At 35.9% G+C, this 24,270-nt stretch overlaps 1 protein-coding gene and 1 pseudogene across 1 annotated transcript; both read right to left on the bottom strand.

Moving 5' to 3' along the window:
* Nucleotides 1-6,322: 6,322 nt before the first annotated feature.
* Nucleotides 6,323-8,182, bottom strand: LOC104886514 (hydroquinone glucosyltransferase). Its single transcript, XM_010670963.4, has one exon. The coding sequence runs from the start codon at nt 8,049-8,051 to the stop codon at nt 6,630-6,632; it is 1,422 nt and encodes a 473-aa protein (XP_010669265.2). The 5' UTR covers nt 8,052-8,182; the 3' UTR covers nt 6,323-6,629.
* Nucleotides 8,183-16,080: 7,898 nt separating this feature from the next.
* On the bottom strand, nt 16,081-22,518 carry LOC104890270 (hydroquinone glucosyltransferase-like; annotated as a pseudogene).
* Between the last annotated feature and the right edge of the window lie 1,752 nt (nt 22,519-24,270).

Raw genomic sequence — 24,270 nt, 5'->3', positions numbered from 1 at the left:
TCTCTCTTTGACCAATTAGTCAGATTGGTAGAAAATATCTACTAGTTTTTGCCATTTTAGGGGGTGTTTGGTAAGATTAATGGAAACGGAATGGAAAGGATTTTGATAAGGAGGAGAAATGGAAATAATAACCGTTACCTTTAATAGTTATTTGATAATCTAGTGGAATGGAAACAATTGAGAGGTTTATGATTGAGTAAGGAAACGTGATTTGTTTCCACTAGTTTGATAAGGGTAACAAATGGGGGGATTATGTTTCCCTCCGAAAACGGTATTTGTTACTTAACACTCATACCAAACAATTAGAAACGGAAACGCTTATTTGAATCCGTTTCCTACCTCAAAAGTTTTCATACCAAACACCCTCTTAGTATACTAGACAACATTTGTGCATATCTACATAATTAATTCGGTTCAACACATGTTAATATTTGTGGATATCAACTAATTAAGTTCGTTAATGTCATAGGAGGTGGTACTCGAAACTTAGGATCAAATTTGTCTAGATCATTTACCGTATGGCTCTCTTTACACCAAAAATAAAAAAACATGTTAATATTTCATAAAAATTGGAGTACAGGAGTCCAAAATGCAAAGATAGTAACAAAAATCTTCAAGTTATAAAAGCCGAACATTAAAAAATTCCAAAATTACAGTGAGTTCTACCTAAAATACATATAAATATAAATTTCACCACATTTAGTCACCAATTTTTTTAACCTTAAAAAATACTACTAATACGATATGTTTGATAGTCGTTAATAAATTGCGGTAACGAGAATGAATTTTAAGTGTAATTTTATTAAGGAAGTACCCTTAAGATCTCCATGAAGAGACATTTTTTCTCCGTGGACAAACAATATCACCCCTAAACTTGTGTTTTGTATCTAAGGGGAAACAACTTTCATTACCACTTATTACTACCGACAAGGTGGTATTGGATGGGAATGAAAATTCAAGAATAAAAGTGGACACTTTAGGATAAATTAGCATTACTATGGGAATTGACAATAATATTCTTCACAAATTTACACACAAATTCATTCTCATTACCACCATTTATAATCAACTACCAAACGGGCCGATAGAGTAATAGTAGTCTGTTGTCCTTTATTTTTGGAGAAAGTACTCGTGTATTGTTCAGATAAAGAGACTCTAAAATCTGAAGTATATTTTAGAATTTTTTCCTTAGATAATGCAAAAGTGGGTTTTAATTCCCAAAATATGCCCAAAAAAATTACAATTCCCTGCGTACCGTCCACGTAGGATGGCACGCGAGAAAATTATTTTTTTTTTGTTTTAACCCACGGAAACCGCTACTCAAAGTAGCGGTTTAATTTTAAAATAAACCGCTACTCTGAGTAGCGGTTTATAAATATAAACCGCTACTCGGAGTAGCGGTTTACCCTGGGCAAAATATGGTAAGCAGATAGCAGTTTTCATAATAAACCGCTACTCGGAGTAGCGGTTTACAAAAAAAAAAAAAAAAAAAAAAAAAAAAAAAATTTTTTTTTTTTTTTTTTTTGTAAACCGCAACTCCGAGTAGCGGTTTTACCTAAGTTGAAAAAAAAAAAAATTCTCGGCACTTGTAAACCGCTACTGCAAGTAGCGGTTTTACTAAAAAAAAAAATTCTCGCGTGCCGTCCTACGTGGACGGTACGCAGGGAATTTTAGTTTTTTTGGGCATATTTTGGGTATTAAAACCCAATTTTGCATTATTCAAGGAAAAAATTCGTATATTTTAGGTTGGGAGTGGAACAAAATCAGAGAGATGAAATTTCGAGTAATCCACCAGACCTCCTTACACATTTTACACTATCATCTAATATCATCTTCATGTCATAACCATACTTGAAACCATGGTCAATTAGCTTTGTTGATGCAAACCTAATAGTCCTCTTTGGTAAGTCCATATACCTGCATTTTACATAGAATCATAAATATTGCTCCTATTTGATAAGTAATTTTGTTTGATTATACGAAAGAAAGTAAATACTCCCTCATTTTTTAAATATTATGCCGACATTGAGAGTATATACTACATTACGTAAAATGAGTAAAAAGATTTTTAAAATAGAAAAAATATAAAATGAGAAAAAAAAAATTACAAAATAAGCAAAGGTTTCTGAAAATGAGCAAAAAAAACATGAAATAAACAAAAAATTTGTAAAATGAGCAAAAGTTTCCTAAAATGAACAAAACTTTCTTAAAATGAGAAAAAATTTCCTATTCAGTTAGGTTATTCATTATACATAGAATGTTGTTCATAGCAGAATCATATTTGTACATTACAAAGAATAATAATGACAACATAAATATTCATCACAGTGAACATATAAGTAATTGAAAGAACATTTTGAAGAACTTGGATTAACAAACTAGAAATTTGGATCAACAGTATGTTAATCAAGCGAGAAATGAAAAATAGTAAATTTAAAATATATTTTGAAATTTGAATTTTGAAAATCATCATCAATTTTGAAAATTCGTAAACATATGGAATTGTGGAATTAGTTGAAATTCAATCCAAAATTGCAATTGTTCATTCAACAGAAAGAATGTGTTTACTACACTAAATTTTTCAATAATGTTCACTCCAAAATTGCAAATGTTTAGTCAAAAATAGTGTGTGTTCGTTATACTACAGTGTCTATTGGAATAAATTGGATGTTTGTTGGTTAACAACGCACATGGGGTGAAAAGGTTGAGTAAAGAGAAATTGAGGTGGGTTCCACAAATGTTCATTCCAAAATTGCAAATGTTTACTGGATTAACAAAACAGTGCCATTTTGTGCCGTGTGCACAGATAGGAAGGTGCTTCCGTGCGCAAACACCAATTATTTCCTTTACTATACTAGTAAGGCACATATCCATTCCAGCAGAGTAGATGTGATCAAATAGCGAGCTAGGCCGATTAGCATCAAAGATATTCAACATCATGTCAGGCTAGATCGAACCAAACTTCTGGACAATTTTTGTATCCAAACCCGACTATTTCGAGCGAGATATAGCGCGCTCTTTGGAAAAGGCCAAATTTCAAAATAAAAATTTAGTTTTAAGCTGTTCAAATAAATGTAACATTGGGCAAGGTCGTACGATTGGGCTTAAAAATTCCGCCCAAACATTTGTCAATGCTGATTAATAACAAGTAGTTTATCCCTCTCACCTTCTCGAAGAGATAGTAGGTAAATGTCTTTCACTAATGATGTTTCAATTGAATTAGTGGCACCACATTGATAAACATAATAGTCGTTTGTCATGTAATCAAGGATTCAGACAAATCTTTTTCCTACTGAGTAGTTCTAACTTTATAATGAAGAGAAAATAGATGACAAACTTGGACTAAAAAAGTTATAATTATTACCCAATTAGCATGGCCCAAGTAAAGCAATGGATACGTCATGCGCACGAACACAAAGTGGCCCGCCCAATATCATTATTGTCAAAGTTGAGTTGGGTGATGTGGGACTTCTATTTATTAATTTTATCAATAACATTTTGTGTATCGGATTGTGAGACTATCTCACTTTTAGCAAAAATAATAAGTCACTTTTAAAATTAAAATTAGTTAATTTATAATTCAAAAGGAATCACTATTAAACAAAGGGCTATTTTTACCTTAGACGAGTCATTCTTTATAAGCAAAAGTGACCAATTTAAGGCAAAAATAAGTTACCTTTGCCGATTTACTACAAAAAAGTTAATCACTATCTCGCAATTATAATTATTGTGCATATTAGCATATACATCTCATGTAAGAATTTATGTATTAGTCTATTTACATTTAAGTCACTAATCATATACTTCAACAAATAAGTTAAAATGTATCTCATAGCCAACAAAATTATTTCTCTAACACTTTATTTGGATAGCAATCGATATAAAAGAGAAAGGAAGTAGAGGGATAGAGGGGGGAGGAGAGGAGGGAGATGGAGTTGTATTTTTCCTCCAAATCTCTCCAATTTAGAATAGATGTTGTTTTTAGAGAGGGAGGAAAAATGATTCCTTTTTACTCCCACCCCTTCCTTCCCTCAATCCCTCATCCATTTAAGTCCCATTGTTTTCATCCTTTTTGTTTCTTTCCGTTTCCTCCTACCTAAACAACGTGTAAAAGAACCATCAATTATATTTCTCCATTCTAATATAAGTAAAATACTCACTAATTAAGACCGTTTTTTTTTAAAAAAAAGGAAACTCTACTTTGTTTGCTACATATTTCTCTCCATTTCTCTTCTCATCACATGAGTCCCTCTTTTTCTTTCTATATGTCTCTTCTCGTAAATCCTTACGCCAAGTTCCTATGTTTCATTTAAAACAACAGAGGATGTATCATTTTTGCAAATAGTATAATGCAATTATACAATATTGCAATTGGTCTAGTTTATTTATAATATATAAACTATAATGAAATGAGAGAGTTGAGTTTAGGTGATAACATTTTAACTATCACACATATCACAAAGTATTATTTATACGAAAATATATATATAGTCATAAACGTATAGTCTCATATCCATACAAATTGTGCGTATTAAAACAAAAATAACTTCTATATATTTTTCTTACCGTATCAAAACAACAATAGTATAGATGACTCGCAATCACACATCTAAAAATTGCATATTGCGGGAGGCGCTTCAATTTAATTTGGGGCAAGTTTCGAGCTCGACATATGTCGAGTTTCAGTTAAGTGAGACTAAGCTTTGGGTACTCTCGCAGCAGGGTCATCAGTCACCAAAGGACATGACTTCATTGTAAGTTGAATCTTAGGAGGATGGTTCTTTTCATGGACCTTGGAATTTAGCATCTAGTGGACATTGGAGTCTACTAGCTGTCGTGCAACAATCTCTTTCTGAAGACCGTCGATGTTTGATCATATCTCAACAGGTTCCCTCTCATATCAGGTATTTTTCATCAAGACATATAATCCAACCTCATCCACCATCAAATCATGTTTGGACTGGACACATACTAGTTAATGTTTTCTTTACAAAGTATGTACGAGCAAATTAAATAAAGCTCTAGTTAGTTTCAGTTTGTTTCTGTTTGGATGTATTAGCCTCAGGTCGTACTCCAGTTTTGATTAATGCAAGTTTTCTCGATGTCAATTAAAAAACAACAATAGTAACATCTCAAGTGGATAAACTTAAGATATGTTTCCCCTAAAAGAAAAAAGCTTAGATACGTTTTATAACAAATTAAAACTAACACCAATGTTACCCGTAAAATAGATACATATAAACAATGTGCAACACATGCATGTGCATAAATGATTGAGGTTCAAATAATGTACGCATTCAAAGTCAAATTTTTCGATTAGACAATCAGCATGAGCTACCACGTTTGAGAAGTCCCAACAAAAGACGAAGTTTTATAGTAAATGAAGCATCTAACATAGATATATGAATAATGAAAACTCTACCAAAAATCGAATATCGTACATAAATTTTCTAGATGGGCCACCCACTTTTCATTATTGGAAGAAAAGAATAAGAGGAGATTTAGAGCAGTTGAGATGTCAAGATTGCAAAATTTCATATTTGTCCGCAAATTTACAAGGATTACTTGAAGGAAAACTGTGTAAAAGCCACTTTTTAAAGTGCTAACAGATGAGTTGGTAGTTTCTTTTTTTCCTGATGGAATTTATATAATATTTGGATTCGCGATAATTACGACTTATGCTAATCACAACATATAATGTATGTCCAAAGTTGTATAAAAAAAAAAATTAAGCATAAGATAATTATTTACATACATTTATCAGATTGGGTTTTTTTTTTTAGATAATTTGGATTGTGTTTTACTATCAGATCGGTTATTAAGATCAAGTCGATTTGTGTTGGTACTTGGTATTGTGTCGGATTCGACTTTTTGACTATTATAAGTCACATGTTAGGTGTAGCAGGTGTATTCGGCAGCTCCTTATTTAGTGCTATGCATGGTTCTTTGGTAACTTTTAGTTTGATCGGAAAAACCACAGAAAATGAATCTGCTAATGAAGGTTCCAGATTCGGTCATGTATCGACTTCTCATTAGCTATAGATTGTTCGCTGTTCTCCAAAAAACAGATTGGACTAAATTATTGATGAATAATTTTCAGTAGGCAGTGGTGGCTTCAAACCATCAATGATCCAATTTGCATGAAGAAAGGTAGATACCAAACATATGATCAATTTAATTTGAACTGTTACAATATTTTTCTTGTTATGGGGTCCATCATATAATTTTGGCTCTTTGTACCTTACCAATTTATAACATGCATAAGTCTCAACAACTGCCCTACCATTTAAAATTAAAAGTTGGTAGAAGCAATAAGAAAAGATTGACAAAAGAAAACAATTCCAATTTACATGATTCCAAGGAAAATTTAGAACAAAATGGAATTCAATACTTTATACAATGATGTCCAATTTACACACTAAGACAATGACATAAATGAAAGTTTGATAACAAATTAAATTGGAATTGAAAAGGATAAGCAGCAACAAAAGAAGTGGGGAAATCACAAGTTCAACATATAGAGGAGGAAAAAGATTGTACATTCACACGCACTAGAGTAATGAATACCCACCCATCTTTTCTTTTGTTTTCAATGCCTTCATGTAACATTATGAGTTTATGACTTTAATTTAGTGAGATTTCCACTTTTGAATCACTTCATAAAGTGCTTTTGTTGATGAACCATCTTCTCCCACCACTCTAGTGGCTGCATCCTTCAAATCATTCATCCGATTTCGGATTTCTTTCCCTTCTTCGCCTTCCATTAGACCCTTGACAACCATTCCAATCTCCCCACGACCAACGATCCCGGACTCATCCATGTTAGGCCTCAATGCAACCTTCATACCCTCGGTTAGCATTATCGCGTTCATTTTTTGCTCGGCGTAGAGTGGCCAAGCAATTAAAGGCACCCCGTAAACTATACTTTCTAATATCGAGTTCCATCCACAATGAGTCAGAAATCCACCTGTCGAAGAATGACTAAGCACTTTAACTTGTGGAGCCCATGTTGGAATAACTAGGCCCCTCTCTTTAGTCCTATCTAAAAACCCTTTAGGCAAATAATCTAAGGGATTCTTTTGATCACCTTCTACACTAAAGTACGTAGCATTAAGAGTCTCATCATTGGGACTTCTTAAAACCCACAAAAATCTCTGCTCACTCATTTCCAAACCATTAGCCAATTCAATTATCTGATTATAAGAAAGGGTCCCACCACTTCCAAAAGAAACAAATAAAACCGACCCACGTGGCTGCTCATCCAACCACTTTACACATTCGCATCCGTCACCCGTCTCATCACCCGCTCCGGTCTTAACCAACGGTCCAACCGGATAAAATAAAGGTTTCCCCGGTTCATGTTTTTGCAAGAACTTAAAAGCCCCCTCCTCTAACTCATTAAATGAATTTACCAAAATACCCTCAGCTAAACCATACCTTTTTACATGATGAAGAGTCCATTTATAAGCATCATTTTTTCTATCCTGAACCGGGTCCAACAGATCTTTTCCATGAACCGGAGTACACCCAGGTAAAACAACCGGTTCTTGCATGTCCTTAAACTCACAGGACACTTGAGCATCAAGCTGTGGAAGATGCATGAAAAAAGATAAACACATACCCGTGGTTGGGTAGAACAAGTACGACTTAATCCCAAACTCGGAACCGACGTCAAAAGCGTCGGTCCCGAAAAGGTCTACGACGAGGGCGGCGATATGATGGTTAGACTTTTGAAGGTCCGTAAGGTAGGATCGGAAGGCAGGGAGTGATCGGGCTAAGGTGAGACTAATCCTAGTCTCAATCATAGCATTCGCAGGTACATCATCAAGATTTACCTGCGGAAGAAAAGTGGATGAGACTCGATCCTCAGGAAGGACCGCCAGCACGGACTTTTGTGCCCGTGTTGGCGGTCCATTAGTAGGTACAACAAAAGAGAGTTTAAATTGAGTGATTTTTAGGATTCTCTTGGCGAGTTCTACGAGGGGAATAAGATGTCCCATCCCAGGAGTTGGGAAAAGCACTATGTGTGGAGGATTATTTTGAGGTTCCATTTTATGAGTTTGTGTTACAAAAAAACTTGTTTCAAGGGAGAAAACAAGAGAAATGGTATATTAGGATTTTAGGAGAAGTGATGCTTGAGAGAAATTGTGATTGTTTTTAAAGTGGTTGGGAAAGAATCAAATTATGGGGAGTGGTATTTATAGAGTGCTATAAATCTTGATAAAAGATTGTTTTGAAAAGTAAGTTATGGTTATAACCTTGTGGGTCTGCGTGAGTGGGGGGTAGAGAGGTAGTGGAAAGCATGCCCCTTGGTATACAATACAATTTACAAGTCATACGATAATATGGGATAGATGAACGTTATCAAAGAATAACAAAGAAGATGCTTTATTAATCAAATAAATGGGACACATATAATGTTGACAATTTTATTTCCCATATGTTTTTAATTCCCTAATTGATGTTGACCTAGAGTTTGTTTTTTCCACATATGAACTAATTCAAATTTTAAAAAAATTGTGTTTTCTTTACATATGAGCTAATTCAAATTAAAATAACTGATCAACTTGATATAATTAATTCGTTATGAGTTTATCTTATAGGTACATTTTATAGGTCGTTGTTAATATAAAGAAGTCTTGAAACTTACGTTATTAAGGTTGCGATAATGCACCTTTACTATTATGCTTTCATTTCGTCTTCAAATAGTTGTTTTGTATACTGATTTGATCAGTTTCCATTTTTAAAAAATCTTGTTACCTTAATTAAAAAATTTACCCTGTCCAATCCATTCAATTCATGTGACGTGGATTGCACTACTAACCATTTTTCTCTTATTCTCTCTCTTTTTCTATTCATGTGATGTGAGACCCTCCACTAACTCTCGATCTCTTACTCAGACAATAATTTATACTTACTTTTTCTATCTACTCATAATAAATTCTCCTAGTATTTGCTCTTAATATATGTGTCCAGACCTAGCAGGGCAATAATGTGAGGACGATGAAGGATTGTTACTTGAAAGATACACACGCAAGTTGTTGGTATATAATTGTCCAAATTCCAATCATTGTTAAATGGTACTCCCTCTATTCCAAAAGTGTTTAGCTGGTTGCTACATAGAAGTATAATTTAATTGTTAGTTTTTTCTGTTTTTTTTGGAAGAAAAATGAAAATTTCAAAAAATAAATAAATCCTAAACTCCTGGAATCAAATGACACATACAAAAGTACTGAACACACACATGTATAGTAATGCAAGGTGCATGCATCGCGTGTGGAACTGGAGGAGCCTGGTCATTTAATGTGCTCATACACACCCCTGGAAATGCCCAACGTTTATAAATAGCAAAAATTTGTTGCAAAGTACTAATTCTGCATACTAAGCCCAATAATATTATGGGACGGAGGGAATACTAAAATTTGTTGGATTTTTAGCGTTAGTTGTGATAAAATTTTACATGGCATTTTATCGTTGTATTTGAAAATCCTTTTGTACTTCCTCTATTTTTCCCAAAGTAAAGTGAGTAAATTAAAAAGAATCGGAGGAAGTATTTGCTAGGCAGTAATAAATTATGATAATAAGTGATGAACGTAAGTATACTTTTGAGAAAATTCTCATATCAATTTAATTGGGTAAGAACTTATCCTCAAATATATATTTTTATTTTTAGACTTGCAACTAGTCAGTTATATATACCAAGCAGTTCCAAATGTGCGTGGAGACTGGTAAAATATGTGACAACATTAGACAAACGTTACCAAGGTCCATGGATAATGACATTTTTTTTTATTTATAATTAACTGGTCCAAACAGGCTCAACTCATGAGTTAGGGGGTAAAAAGTGAATCCCAACCCATAAGAAAACTTTCAGAGACTGAAAACTGAAGATTTATAGCCAAAAGTATAAATCCACACAAATATCCCAAATATGGAGTTGATGAGAGTCGATCTCCCGGCCACAAGGTCGGAAGGTGGGAGCTCTTCTCCCATGAATAATGACATCAAACTTCAATTGTGATATTACATTAAAGAAATTTGAACGTCATATACTACCATTTACCAAAACGGCCATTAATTTTAAGATTTTTTTTTTTTACATTCTTTTGAATTTAATTTAAAATTACTCTTTGACGATCAAAACCATATATTTTGTATCTTCTGCAAAGACATGTACTCAAAAGATAATAAGAATTATGCATCTACGTATTTATTAAAGGAGGGGGTGTTTATTTAGGGGGTTATAAGAAAGGAAAAAAAGGAGAAGATTGATTCCATTCTCTTGTAAAATTTTTGGTTGAGGGATTTTGCTTTTTCCTCTCCCTCTCTATTACCCCAAATCCTTCTACTTTGATTTTCCACCTACCTTCGCTTAGAAATAAGTGTAGCGATATTCTCATATGACGACCCTTCGTAATCCCACAAACACCCCCCAATCACCCACCCGACCGCCAACACCGCCCATGATTCACCCCACCCTAGAGAATCGCCCAACCACCCCCAAAAAATTTCAACCAAAACACCTAACATTCACCGAAATTTTCCACCACCTACCCAACCACCCCTGAAAACCAACTATGACCACCCCACTCGTAGGATATCCACACCATCTATGTGAAAACCCACCCCTGCTACCTACAAACACCACCAAACGACGACAAAAAAGGGGAAGAAGCTAAGTTAGAGAAAAGAAGTGTCGGGAGAAATGATGGAGGGCATCAACAACGAAAGATGAGGGGAAGAAGAGAGAGAAAAGAAGCATCGAAAGAGAGGAAGAAGGGCATCAACGGTGGAAGAGGGTAATGGGATGGCGACGGAAGAGGGGAAGCAAGATGTGACAGGGTTCTAGTGGTGGTGGTGTAGGGGTGGAGATATATTAGGGTTTCCTGTACATAACCTACCAAATTTAAGGTTTTCACGTTCTATTCTCCTTCTTTTCCTTTCTCAAATCCTTTTCATTTTTCTTTTGTGAACCAAACCCCCTTTGAAATACTCCGATGGATAAGGAAAGGTGGTCATTTTAAGACATAATGAATAATGATTGGTGATGGATGTCCCAGTGAATTTGTTTTTTGGTTGATACCGATGAAAACTGGAAGAACCAATTGCCGCTACAATCTATTCAGATTATGAGATATAATTATCTTATCAGTATTCTATTGCAAACCCTTTACTAGTTTTGATATTATGAGTAAGATTATTTAGACGGGAGAATTCTATTTCAAGAGTTCGTTTAAGCTTAGACTATTATTTTTTTTTATGTTAATTAGCCTTTTGAGACCTTATTAGGATTCTAAGCCTAAGCTCTTAAAACAGAATTGTAATGTCTCATTCATGATATTTTGCTCAACTTGATATTTGCGATCTTCAAGAATCATGTATTAATCTATTACTAATGTCTTTAATTACATACTGGTAACAATTGTGAAGAGTTAATGGTTTAAAACTACACATTACGGTGAATCTATCTCCAAAGAACCCATATGATCGTGTTTTTTTAATTATATTTTGATGAGAATTTAAAAACTGTTTAATAGTCGTTGAATTATACGAGCATGCATGACTACATATCTAAAAATTAAATATCTAAGGGGCTAAGAGCAATGATAACTTTAGTTGATCAATCAACACCAATAGTCCTACTATTTCACCTTAAATAATGTTTGGTAAAGTGACTTGGTTAATTAACTTTATTATTGACTTTCAAAATTTCTTTCTTATCAAACAGACAAATTTGCATGATTGGAAAATCAGCTTTTGAACCAAAATTAATAAAAATTTGATATCAACTTCTTACATAATTTTGCACCAAACAACAAATAATGTATGTCAATTAATTTTACCAACTAGAATTTGACATGTTTACATAAGTTTCCAAATGATAGAGGGCATATTAATAAACTATAAAAACAAAATGATTAGTCAATAATTAGTACTTCTAATAAGTAATCTCTTTATGCTCTTGCTTTATCTGAAACATTCATGTTCCCAGCTGTCGATGCCAAAGATTAAAGGTGTACTTGGTTCCTTGTATGGTGTCTTTGGAATTTTGATGAGGTCAATTATTAGGCTGCTGTTGTGAAAGGAATTCTATTTGAGCAAGCTGACAGAGAGCGAAATCATGCATCAGGATGACAACAACTGAGTCGTCAGCATATTGTTCGATTTCAGTAGTCAAAGACTCAATAAAACTCACTATGGCTATGTTTAGTTCATCTTATTTTTGCTTATAAGGTTATTTTAGATTTAATCAGATTAGATCAAAAAAAAAAAGTTCAAATCAGAGTAGTCCAGATCATACTTATATTTAAAAATCATTATTACTATTAAATATCTTTTTTACATATTAGTAAAAATTATAATAATTGAATATTAATAAAGTACTCATTGAGACGAATCAAACAAGACCCACATGACTATATTTTATCTTATATATTGAGAAAAATCTAAAAGATAAGATCTTGTAAATCAGTTCAGATCAGATTAGAAAAAATAAGTTCAGATCAGATCAGAAAATTTCAGGTGAACTAAACATAGCCTATATGGTATTTTTTTTTCGACAAATGACTATATGGGAGGTATTTTATACTAATATGAAATAGAAGATATAATAGGTCAAATGTATGTTTTATAACTGTGCAAAAAGAAACATGAACTATATTTTGAAACGGATGGAGTAGTATTTGATCCAGTGGTTTGGTTTATATCTCACAACCTTAAGGTTGCGGGATCAGACCCCATTAGAGACATTTTGGGAGTAAGAATTCTTCCTTACCATCCCCCTACTCCCAAGGAGCCTTGCCTTCAAATTTCGGTCCGATCCGATCCAGGTTATGGTATGACCTTAATCTTTGCACAACCCTACTTGTAGCCATGTACAAGAAGATATAATTTCATCTCTACTAACATGGGACCATTTCGATTTCATATTCTTAAAAGACCTACTAAAAAAATCATCCTCTAAGGTTGTATCTAGCTTTTTGTACTTTTTGTTTAAATTATCAGGTTTCCTTTTACTATATATAATGGGTTTGATTCTCGAATTGAATTTAATAAATTCTATAAATTATTTTTACTTTAATGAGACTGTATTTATAGCTTGAAACTTATATATTTATTTTGAGTCACAATATTATTTTAATTAGAATGTTAAGAATATAAATCGTACTCCCTCCGTCCCATAATTTAGTGCTTGTTTCTATTTTACACGGTCTCCAAGACGTAATTTTGACCTTTAATATCTTCAATTCTGTATTAATAAAAAAAATAAAAATTTGATATTATGAAACTACACATTGAGACGAATCTAACAAGATCCCACATGAATATGTTTTTTTATATATACAAATGAAAATATTCGGTCAAAGATTTTAAAGTTTGACCCACCAAAAATGAAGTAGGCACTATATTATGGGACAGAGGGAGTATTAATTTATTTGAATTTTTTTTGCAATATATCAAAAATTTGACTTTCTGTCCGAATATACCAAATAATTTGAGTTTTTCAAAAAGTAAGTAATTCAGAAATAAGTTTATATTTGAAACAACATATACTTTTCGTGATATGGTCAACTTTTTACTTGTTAGAATCAAGTAGGTAGCCAGGTAGGACTATTATTAGTTAGACATACGAGTAAGTAGATAAGTCTTGCAAGTTGCATATCATGTAAGTTACTGACAGAACAAAAACACAAGATTTTTTTAAACAATATTGGTGTTTATGTTTAAACCCTTGGCAGCAAATACTTGTAGTTTTCGGCCAACATTCAATAGACAATAATGGCGGGTACTCGTTGACGTGATGATGATCTACCGGTGACGCAAACTATATACACCGGACATTATTCTAGAAGTAAAAACTAGAAAGTTAAGGGACCTTTTTGTGTACTTGACCGTGAAAGAAACTTTTGATGAATAGAATGATGGAGCAAGATATTAATAGATTGATACATTGACTACTTCCTTTGTCTTTAGTTACTAATGATATAGTACAATACATTGTTGCGGATACAAGTATTTAAAGGAGTTAAAAATTATGGTTACGACCGTAACATTATGGGGAAATGACAAATATTTGGTAGTTTTAAGTAGGAAGACGACATCCCTTCAAAAAAAAAAAAGATGACAAAAATAGAGGGGAATATTAGTATCTCTTTTGTAGACCATTTTACCAAATAAAGAAATGTTGCAAATAAAAAGAGTCATCCATTTAAGAAAAATATAACAAGTAAAAAAAAGACGGAGGAATATTAGGTAAGCTATTCACTCATGGACAAAACTATTTTGGGTAGAAAGGGACCTTGCCTCACCCGAGGTATGATAAACATCTAATTGCTAGATGTTTTACTAGCATCTAGTAAGGAATAAAAAAAGTAATAAAAGACAATATAAAAAAGATTTTTTTTTAATTTACATATTTTTATTTATCTTTTAATATATAAAACTACTAGTTGGTTTCATGAACACTATTTATATTTCATGGAATAATATTTGTTAGTTGCATAAAAACTACTTAGAAATACATGAACACTATTTGTAGTTGCATGAACATTATTTGTTAACATCACAATTTTAATTTCGAGGTCAATCTTTTTGTTAGACCGACAACTTTTTGTTATACTGGCACTATCTGTAAACACTATTTAAATTTCCAGAACACTATTTGTTATTTACATAACACTATTTGTAGTTATATGAATACTACTTATAGCTGCATGAGCACCACTATTTGTTAACATCACATTTTTCGATGTCACATTCTCATGTGACAAACATCTTTATCGTTCTTATTTAATGTAAATTGATAATTTTACCCCTGCTAGATGTTAGTAAACATCTAGTAGTTAGATGTTTATCATAGCTCGCCCCACGCTCTCTCCACTCTATACCAATGTGGCCTTAGGCCTTAGTGTCGGTCTAGAAGTGAACAACTTGGGCTCGACCTCAAAATTACCGAGTTTTGAGTAAAATTTTCTGCCTGCGGTTCGAGCAGGATTTTTGAGCAAAAAAGTCGGACAATGCGCAACCTACATCCAGAAATCAAGGCTAATTTTCGATTCACCCAGTATTAGTGGGCATTAGCCCATAATTTTTGACCAACACTTTTTGGCCATAGCCCAACCGGTCCATGATCACCTCTAAGTCGGTCTAAACGATAGCATACATGAATAACGGCTAGATGCTAATGTTGGATGTAACAATTGTCTTCAATAGATCATATAACATTTAATACTTTTTTTTTTAAGTTCGATTTTATCGAATCATTATAAATATCTAACTCTCTATATTTAATATTCGAAGAACAATTAACCAAATAAACCGACTAATATTATCAAATATAGCCACTCATTACATAATTTATCCCTCCATCAATTTTTCATAATTAGCAAGTTTACACACATTTCTCATCTAAGGATTTACCATATTTCATCACTGAATTATGTCATTTTTACATTTCATAAAGCTAGATGTTGGAATTGGTCTTACATAATGATCCATTCCTCCATTGACTTTGCCCTAGCAATCTGCCCAAATTTTTTGCACAACGGGCCTAGTTCCTCCATGGGATAGAGTAATCCTGGTCATATCTAAACCAGATTCAGTTGCTTTTGATACAACATTATACAATATTCGTCATGTTATACATCATTAGTAATTTCTTATGCAACATTATTATTTTCATCGAGTAATATCAAGTTTATGTTTCTCTTTAGCTTGTTTTCTCTTTAACTACCTTTATTGTATTGCAGACGATATGAAACATTATTTATTTCTTTCTAAATGACCTAGGATTTTTTATATATAGGTTCGTGAGCAAACATACAAGCTTTATAACCTATCTCTCGACACACAACAATGCACCACATCATGATGACGACATTTATAAAGTCATAACACTTAAGCTCAAATTCTCCCTAAAAGATATATAAGATAAGAAATAATTACTCTAAAATAATATTGAATAGTAGTATCTACTTGTTGAAAAACATCAAAAACAAAGATTAAAACTTGCTGCATATAAAAGAAGATGGAATTCTAAAAGTATGAAACCATGCCATGGTCATAACGACTAATTATATCTTTAATTATACACCATGGTTCCATTTTATAACATATGATTTGATTTCCATATGTAATACATACACATATACTACGTTCCTGCTAATTGGGGTTGGCATGAGTAATTAAGGGTCTCTCACTCCTTAATCAAGGTTTTGGGTTCGAGTCTTGGGTATGAAAAAAATCTCAATTAGGACTTGGGAAAGATGCTGCCCTTTGAGATACCTATGCAAACTCCCGCAAGAGATTAGTCCACTTGTCGAAGGCGGTGGGAAACTCCTCGTAGTTGAAAAAAAAAACATACACTACGTTCCACGAGCTTTGGTCAACATCCATTTTGTAGCAACTTCATTTAGTGCATCAGTGGAATCCCCAATATCACTTATAGCTTTTTTAGCATGATCACTAAATTCTTTCATTTGACTACGAATCATCCCACCATTTGTACCTAGCATCAACTCTTTGACAACTATAGAAACATGTTCTGCTTCAACAATACCGTGCTCATTGAATTTGGGCCTTAATGCTACCTTTAGTCCTTCATCGAGCATAATTGCATTCATTTTTTGCTCTGCATAAAGTGGCCAAGCAATCAAAGGTATAGCATGTATTATACTCTCGAGTATCGAGTTCCACCCACAATGAGTCAAAAATCCGCCTATTGACTTGTGACTTAGTACTTCGATCTGTGGGGCCCAAGACGATATTAGAAGCCCACGATCCTTATTCCTACCAACGAACCCTTTGGGTAAAAAACTAAAAAGTTCATCTTGATCAAGGTCATTGTAGTATGACCCAAAAGATGATTGATCATTTGGGCCATTAACCACCCACAAAAATCTAACTTCACTCATTTCCAGCCCAATTGCCAATTCTCTAAGCTGGTCATAAGATAAAGTTCCCCCACTTCCAAATGACACAAACAAAACCGACCCAAATGGTTGTTGGTCCAACCATCTTAAACACTCCAACCCACCCGAATCACAACCCGTACTCGACCTCACTATCGGGCCGATAGGATAAATCGGAGGCCTGTTTGGGTCTTCTATTTGCAAAGCCCGAATAGGTCCGGGCTCAAGATCCAAAAAAGTGTTAATTAAAATCCCCTCCACAAGCCCATATCTCTTTATATGGTAAAAAATCCAATCATAAGCCTCACTCTTACGATCATGAAGCCCATCCTCAAAATCCTTACCATGGATCGGTACGCAACCGGGTAATAAAACCGGGTCATTCATATCAACAAAGTCACACGACACCGTTTCATGCAGTTTAGGTAAATAAAATAGAAAAAGCAAATACATAGCATTAGTAGTAAAATACATGTAGGGTAATATACCTGAAAGAATTGGGGGAAAAGTATATTTTGAGGAGAAGTATCGGGGGTACGGGAGGGGCGAGGGGGTGGCCGAATAGAGGGATGAAGAGATTTGAAGGTAGGGCAATAAGTGAGAGTGTGGCCTTGGATATTACACCACTGACAGCGGCCTTTGAAGGGGTTACGAGGGTTTTGGTTGGGCTGGGAGTTGGTGGCGGGCGTGGGAGAATAGGTGGATGGGCGAGAGTAGGCAGGGCGAGCATGGGTCGGGTGGGCGACAGCAGGGAAGGTTGAAGGGGAGGTACGGTTTTTGGTAAGTTTAAGTTCAATGCGAATCAATTTTTCATTTAATTCGTCGAACGAAATGGGAGTGTCACGAGCTTGTACGGCATCAATAAGAGGCTTATAATCATCGTCCAGACCATCAAGTATGTGGTCCGTGACATCCTCGGGTCAAGGGGGCTCCAAGTAAGGCAAGTTCATCGACAATGCGGCGAGTTTTGTGCATATAGGTTTCGATATCAGTGGAGCCTTTGGTAAGATTTTTAAGTTGAGATTTGAGTTGTTGAATGTGGCCACGGGAAGGTTTGGCATAAGTGTGGGCAAGGATGTCCCAAGCTTCTTTGGAGGTGTGAGCACGGGAAATAAGAGGGCCAAGAGATGGGGAAAGAGTGCCAGCAAGCGCACCAAAGAGGAGTTTGTCTTGGCGCACCCAGGTAACATGAGCAGGGTTGAGAATAGATTGACCATCCTCAGTGGCTATTTTGGTGGGAGGGGGGTTAGAGGAGCCATCAATAAATTGATGGAGGTCATAACCAATAAGTAGGGCCTCGAGTTGCGCCTTCCAAATGATATAGTTGGAGGAGGTAAGTTTTTGAACTGAGTGAGCGTTCATAACGGTGAGGGGTTTGGAAGGTTCAGTGGAGTTGGAGAGAGAGTGGGAGTCATGAGCCATGGCGAAAAAAAATGTTAGAGTATGGATCGTTGCTGTGATACCATGAAAGAATTGGGGGAAAAGTATATTTTCCATTGATAATAGCCGTGGCTTATATAGTACAATGTAGGTATAGAATACAAGTAAAGATAACTTACGGAAGATAATATTCTATGCTAATATATCTCAACTAATGAGATCTAGAGTATCTACGTATAAGACTACCAATCTCAACAAGAGATAAGTAATACAAAAGATAAGTAATACAAAAGATAAGTACAGCTAGGAGATAACAATGTGATGAGTTGGACAAAGTCAACTCTTATCACTAACATGGCCCCGCAAGACGGACGGCCGAGGGGAAAGTCCGATCTTGGACAGAAGCATGGTAAGCCGACGGCGAGCAAGAGGTTTAGTGAGAGCATCAGCAAGCTGGTCATCATTAACGACGCGAGTAACACGAAGAGTACCAGCTTGAACCTTTTCGCGGATAAAATAAAAATCAATACCAAGATGCTTCATGCGCGAATGAAATACCGGATTAGCAGCTAAATTTGTGGCGCCAATATTGTCACAATAAATGGTAGGAGTTGAGGATGGAGAGAGACCCAGCTCGAGAAGCACATTACTCAACCAAGTAATTTCAGCCGCGGTTTGAGCTACGGAGCGATACTCAGCCTCGGTTGAAGAGCGGGCGACAGATCGTTGTTTCTTGGAGCTCCAGGAGATGGGGTTGCGGCCAAGATACACAATGTAGGCACCAGTACTCACGAAGTCATCCTTATCACCTGCCCAATCCGAGTCGGAAAAGGCATGTAATGTATGCGGTGAATGAGTGTAGATGTTGAGGCCATATGTAAGCGTGCCAGTGAGATAGCGGAGGAGACGTTTAAGAGCTTGCCAGTGAGTTGTAGACGGACGATGCATATACTGGGAGAGTTTGTTGACAGTGAAGGCCACGTCAGGACGAGTGAGTCCTAGGTATTGAAGACTTCCAACAAGAGTGCGATATTCAGTGGCATCATCGAGAGCAGAGCCAGAGCCAAGAGTGAGCGTGGCATTCGGATCCATAGGTCGGTTGAAGTGGCAGTAGGGGGTCGAGGTGGTAAGGGAGGGGAGGGGGGAGGAGTGGGTTCGGGGGCGGCTGGAGGCGGAACAGGAAGAATGGGGCAGGAGATAGCGCACCATTCATCAAGGGTAGGAAGAGGGGGAGGGGAATCGGGTTGGAGTGTAGCAAATGGGAAGGAGGACTCAACAAAGCGGACATGGCGAGAGGAGTATAGACGGTTTGTGGAGGTATTGAGACAGAGATAGGCGTGTTGAGTTGGTGAGTAACCAACAAAAACACACGCGGCAGAGCGTGGCTCAAGTTTGTGGCGAGTGTATGGGCGAAGCCACGGGTAGCAAAGGCTACCAAAGCTGCGAAGGTTATGATATTTCGGTGGTGAGCCGAAGAGGAGAGAATAAGGCGAGTCATGGTTTAGAGTGGTGGTGGGCATGCGGTTTATGAGGTAAGTGGCGGTTTGAAAGGCGTAGGGCCAGTAGGTGAGAGGCATAGAGGCGTGGGAGAGCATAGCAAGGCTAGTTTCCGTGATATGGCGATGACGCCGCTCCGCAAACCCGTTATGTTCGGGAGTGTGGGGAGGAGACGTGAGGTGAGCAATGCCATTAGAGGCAAGATAGGGGTCGAGTTTTTGAAATTCGCCACCATTGTCTGAGTATAAGGTAAGTATGGGGCGACTGAATTGTTTTTCAACGAGAGCTTTGAAGTGAAGAAAAGTTGGTTCAGTGTCAGATTTCTTTTTAAGGGGAAATAACCATGTAAATTTAGTGAAATGATCAACAAAAATCACATAGTATTTGTAGCCATCAATGGAATAGACAGGGGAGGACCATAAATCACTAAAAATAATTTGTAGGGGAAAAGAAGTAGTGAGAGAAGAGACACTGAAGGGAAGTTTATGACTTTTATTGATGTAGCAAGAATTACATGGCAAATCTAAAGATTTAGGAAGCTCTAACATTGATAACATTTTATTTAAAACTGCAACGGATGGATGCCCAAGACGATGATGCCAATCTATGGTGGTATGATGGAGAGAGAGAGCGAGAGGAGGCGTGGAGCTAGGCCATTGGTAGACACCACTCTTAGTTGTTCCGGATAGAATTTGTGCCCCCGTCACTTGATCCTTAACACAGAAAGAGGAGTGTGAGAATTCAACAAAGACATTATTATCTAAGCAAAGCTGAGAAACAGAAATAATATTTTTATGCATAGAGGGAACACACAAAACATTATTAAGAGAAAGAGAGTGAGTAGGGGTAGAGAGATGAGTTGAACCAGTGTGAGTGATTGGGAGCCCCGAGCCATCACCAATGACGATTTCGTCAGTGCCATCATAAGGATAGTGAAGAGAAAGATTGGCTAAGTCGGAGGTTACGTGATGAGATGCACCACTATCAAGAAGCCAAGAGGGAGAGGGTTGAGAAGAAGTCGTGACTGTGGCGGCGTGGACTTGAGGAGAAGTATCGGGGGTACGGGAGGGGCGAGGGGGTGGCCGAATAGAGGGATGAAGAGATTTGAAGGTAGGGCAATAAGTGAGAGTGTGGCCTTGGATATTACACCACTGACAGCGGCCTTTGAAGGGGTTACGAGGGTTTTGGTTGGCTGGGAGTTGGTGGCGGGCGTGGGAGAATAGGTGGATGGGCGAGAGTAGGCAGGGCGAGCATGGGTCGGGTGGGCGACAGCAGGGAAGGTTGAAGGGAGGTACGGTTTTTGGTAAGTTTAAGTTCAATGCGAATCAATTTTTCATTTAATTCGTCGAACGAAATGGGAGTGTCACGAGCTTGTACGGCATCAATAAGAGGCTTATAATCATCGTCCAGACCATCAAGTATGTGGTCCGTGACATCCTCGGGATCAAGGGGGGCTCCAAGTAAGGCAAGTTCATCGACAATGCGGCGAGTTTTGTGCATATAGGTTTCGATATCAGTGGAGCCTTTGGTAAGATTTTTAAGTTGAGATTTGAGTTGTTGAATGTGGCCACGGGAAGGTTTGGCATAAGTGTGGGCAAGGATGTCCCAAGCTTCTTTGGAGGTGTGAGCACGGGAAATAAGAGGGCCAAGAGATGGGGAAAGAGTGCCAGCAAGCGCACCAAAGAGGAGTTTGTCTTGGCGCACCCAGGTAACATGAGCAGGGTTGAGAATAGATTGACCATCCTCAGTGGCTATTTTGGTGGGAGGGGGGTTAGAGGAGCCATCAATAAATTGATGGAGGTCATAACCAATAAGTAGGGCCTCGAGTTGCGCCTTCCAAATGATATAGTTGGAGGAGGTAAGTTTTTGAACTGAGTGAGCGTTCATAACGGTGAGGGGTTTGGAAGGTTCAGTGGAGTTGGAGAGAGAGTGGGAGTCATGAGCCATGGCGAAAAAAAATGTTAGAGTATGGATCGTTGCTGTGATACCATGAAAGAATTGGGGGAAAAGTATATTTTCCATTGATAATAGCCGTGGCTTATATAGTACAATGTAGGTATAGAATACAAGTAAAGATAACTTACGGAAGATAATATTCTATGCTAATATATCTCAACTAATGAGATCTAGAGTATCTACGTATAAGACTACCAATCTCAACAAGAGATAAGTAATACAAAAGATAAGTAATACAAAAGATAAGTACAGCTAGGAGATAACAATGTGATGAGTTGGACAAAGTCAACTCTTATCACTAACAATACCTAGCTCCCTTGCAACATCAAACACCGGGGTGCCAAAGAGGTCAGTGACCACCGCGACAAGGCGGGGGATCGACGATAGCGAGTCTCGGATGGAGGGAACTGAGTGACGGAGAACAAGGGAGATGATAACATCGAGATCATCGTTTGGTACATGGGAGAGGTTGATAGGAGGGAGGTAAGTTTAAGAAATGGCATTAGGAAGAGAAGAAAGCAATGACAATTGTGTTTTAGTGGGATCATCATTTGCCCTAGAGGGAAGTAGAAGTATAATTGAGAAATTAAAACGGGAGATTAACACTTTGGCTAACTCTATGAATGCAATTAGGTGCCCTATTCCTGGACTTGGAATTAAGGCTATTATTTTTGCTGCTTCCTCATGTTGTACTTGCTCCATTGTTTTACTTGTGGTTTTGATCAAATTGCAATTATCTATGCAAATGTCAAATTGTTAGTATCATGTGTACATACAAATTATACAAACATATAAATAGAATACATGTATCATCATCATGGCAACTTGTAATATATCTTGGTTTTAGCAATGTCAACCATATTAATTTTTATTACTAAGTATTAGTATTGTATTAATATATTTAATTTTGCTAATAAATGATACAAAGATCTATTGTTGAAGTAAAGAAGACGAATGAATTTACTAATCTTGGTCTTCTATAATGTAATGCCAGAGTGAATGCATGTGTTGAATAGTTCAAATTGCTTTTTTTAATTATTCATATGAGCTACGAAGGCAGTACAAAGTACAAATAAGGGATGGGGAATTCGAACCTGTGACCTATCATTCACAGCACTTCAATTTTAACTACTAGGTCAAGACATCCTTGGTTTGAATAGTTCAAATTGTCAATTGAAAGCCATGAAGCTAAGAGAAATCAAAATTATTCATTCCCAAAATTTTTTTATACCCTTTTTGCGTGGCACATCATTTTAATATTTTATTAATTAGTTGGTAATATCACCATAACTTATTAATTTTAGTTTAAAATTCAAAATACATTAAAATCAAACAAAAAAAATATATCACACACAAATAATAGTAGTACATAAAATATGTGAGAAAAGATTTGAATTCCATCAATTCAGCTAATTGGTCATTATTTTGATTTTTGAGGGGTGGCTATTGGCTAAGCTAATAGCCTAATATGCCACCACGAAACAGCAGAGACTATATTTGTAAAACATATATTATTTGGTAGCATGAAAATTGATTAACATTGTATCAATCATATTTAATAGTAAATACTCACTCGGTCTCAAAATAAGTATTCCATTACTTGAATTAAGTAACATTGACTATATTTTCTGGTCACTATTATACAAAGAAAAATATAATTAAGTGAAATCTTGTTAGATTCGTCTCAATACTTTCAATATATTAAGTTTTTATAATTTTTACTTGTACGTAATTAAAGATATTAACAATCAAAGAAGCATATATAATTAAAGATATTAACATCAGTTCAGTTCAGTTCAAATTAGTTTCAATCAGGTCAATAAGTTTCAATCAGATCCAATAAGTTCCAATTAGTTCTAATCAGGTCCAGTAAGTTTCAATAAGGTCCAAAGAGTCAATAATCAATAAATTTACATTTAAATTAAATTTTAATTAAAGTACCACTACGATTATTATATAGTATTTTATATATAATATTGTCTATTGTTTTATGTTAATACTCATTAAATTTTTTGTCAAAAAAGGTCAAATAAGTTCCAATAATGTATGATAAGTTTAAATCAGGTTCAATCAGGTCTAATAAGTTTCAATCAGCAGGTCAATAAGTTTTAATCAGGTCCAATAAATTTCAATCAAGTTCAATAAATCAAACTAGGTTCAATAAGTCAAATTACCATTATTCAGATGAAAAAAATAAAACACATCATAAAAAGTACGATTTTTTCACGAGGTACCCTGACGTTTCTTAATATGCACCTGGTACCCTCTCGTTTTCCAAAATTCACCAATTACCCCTATGATTTTAGAAAATCTTTAGACGTGATCCTACCATTATATTTCCGTTAAATATGATCCTAAAAAACTTAATTAACCCTAATTTCTAACCCTACCCTAACCTCTAACCCTCCCACCAGCATCCCCCTCCCCCACCCTCCCACCAGCATCCCCCTCCCCCACCCTCCCACCAGCATCCCCCCTCCCCCACCCCAAACCCCCCTCCCTACCCCCACCCCCTGCGCATCGCCAC

Source organism: Beta vulgaris, chromosome 1 (genome assembly GCF_026745355.1).
Source record: "Beta vulgaris subsp. vulgaris cultivar EL10 chromosome 1, EL10.2, whole genome shotgun sequence".
NCBI lineage: Eukaryota > Viridiplantae > Streptophyta > Magnoliopsida > Caryophyllales > Amaranthaceae > Beta > Beta vulgaris.
The sequence above is the reverse complement of the archived record's forward strand: the minus strand, read 5'-3'. Positions and strand labels throughout refer to the sequence as shown.

Coding starts and splice junctions, on each gene's coding strand:
- LOC104886514 (XM_010670963.4), bottom strand. CDS start 8,051: ATGGAACCTCAAAATAATCCTCCACACATAGTGCTTTTCCCAACTCCT.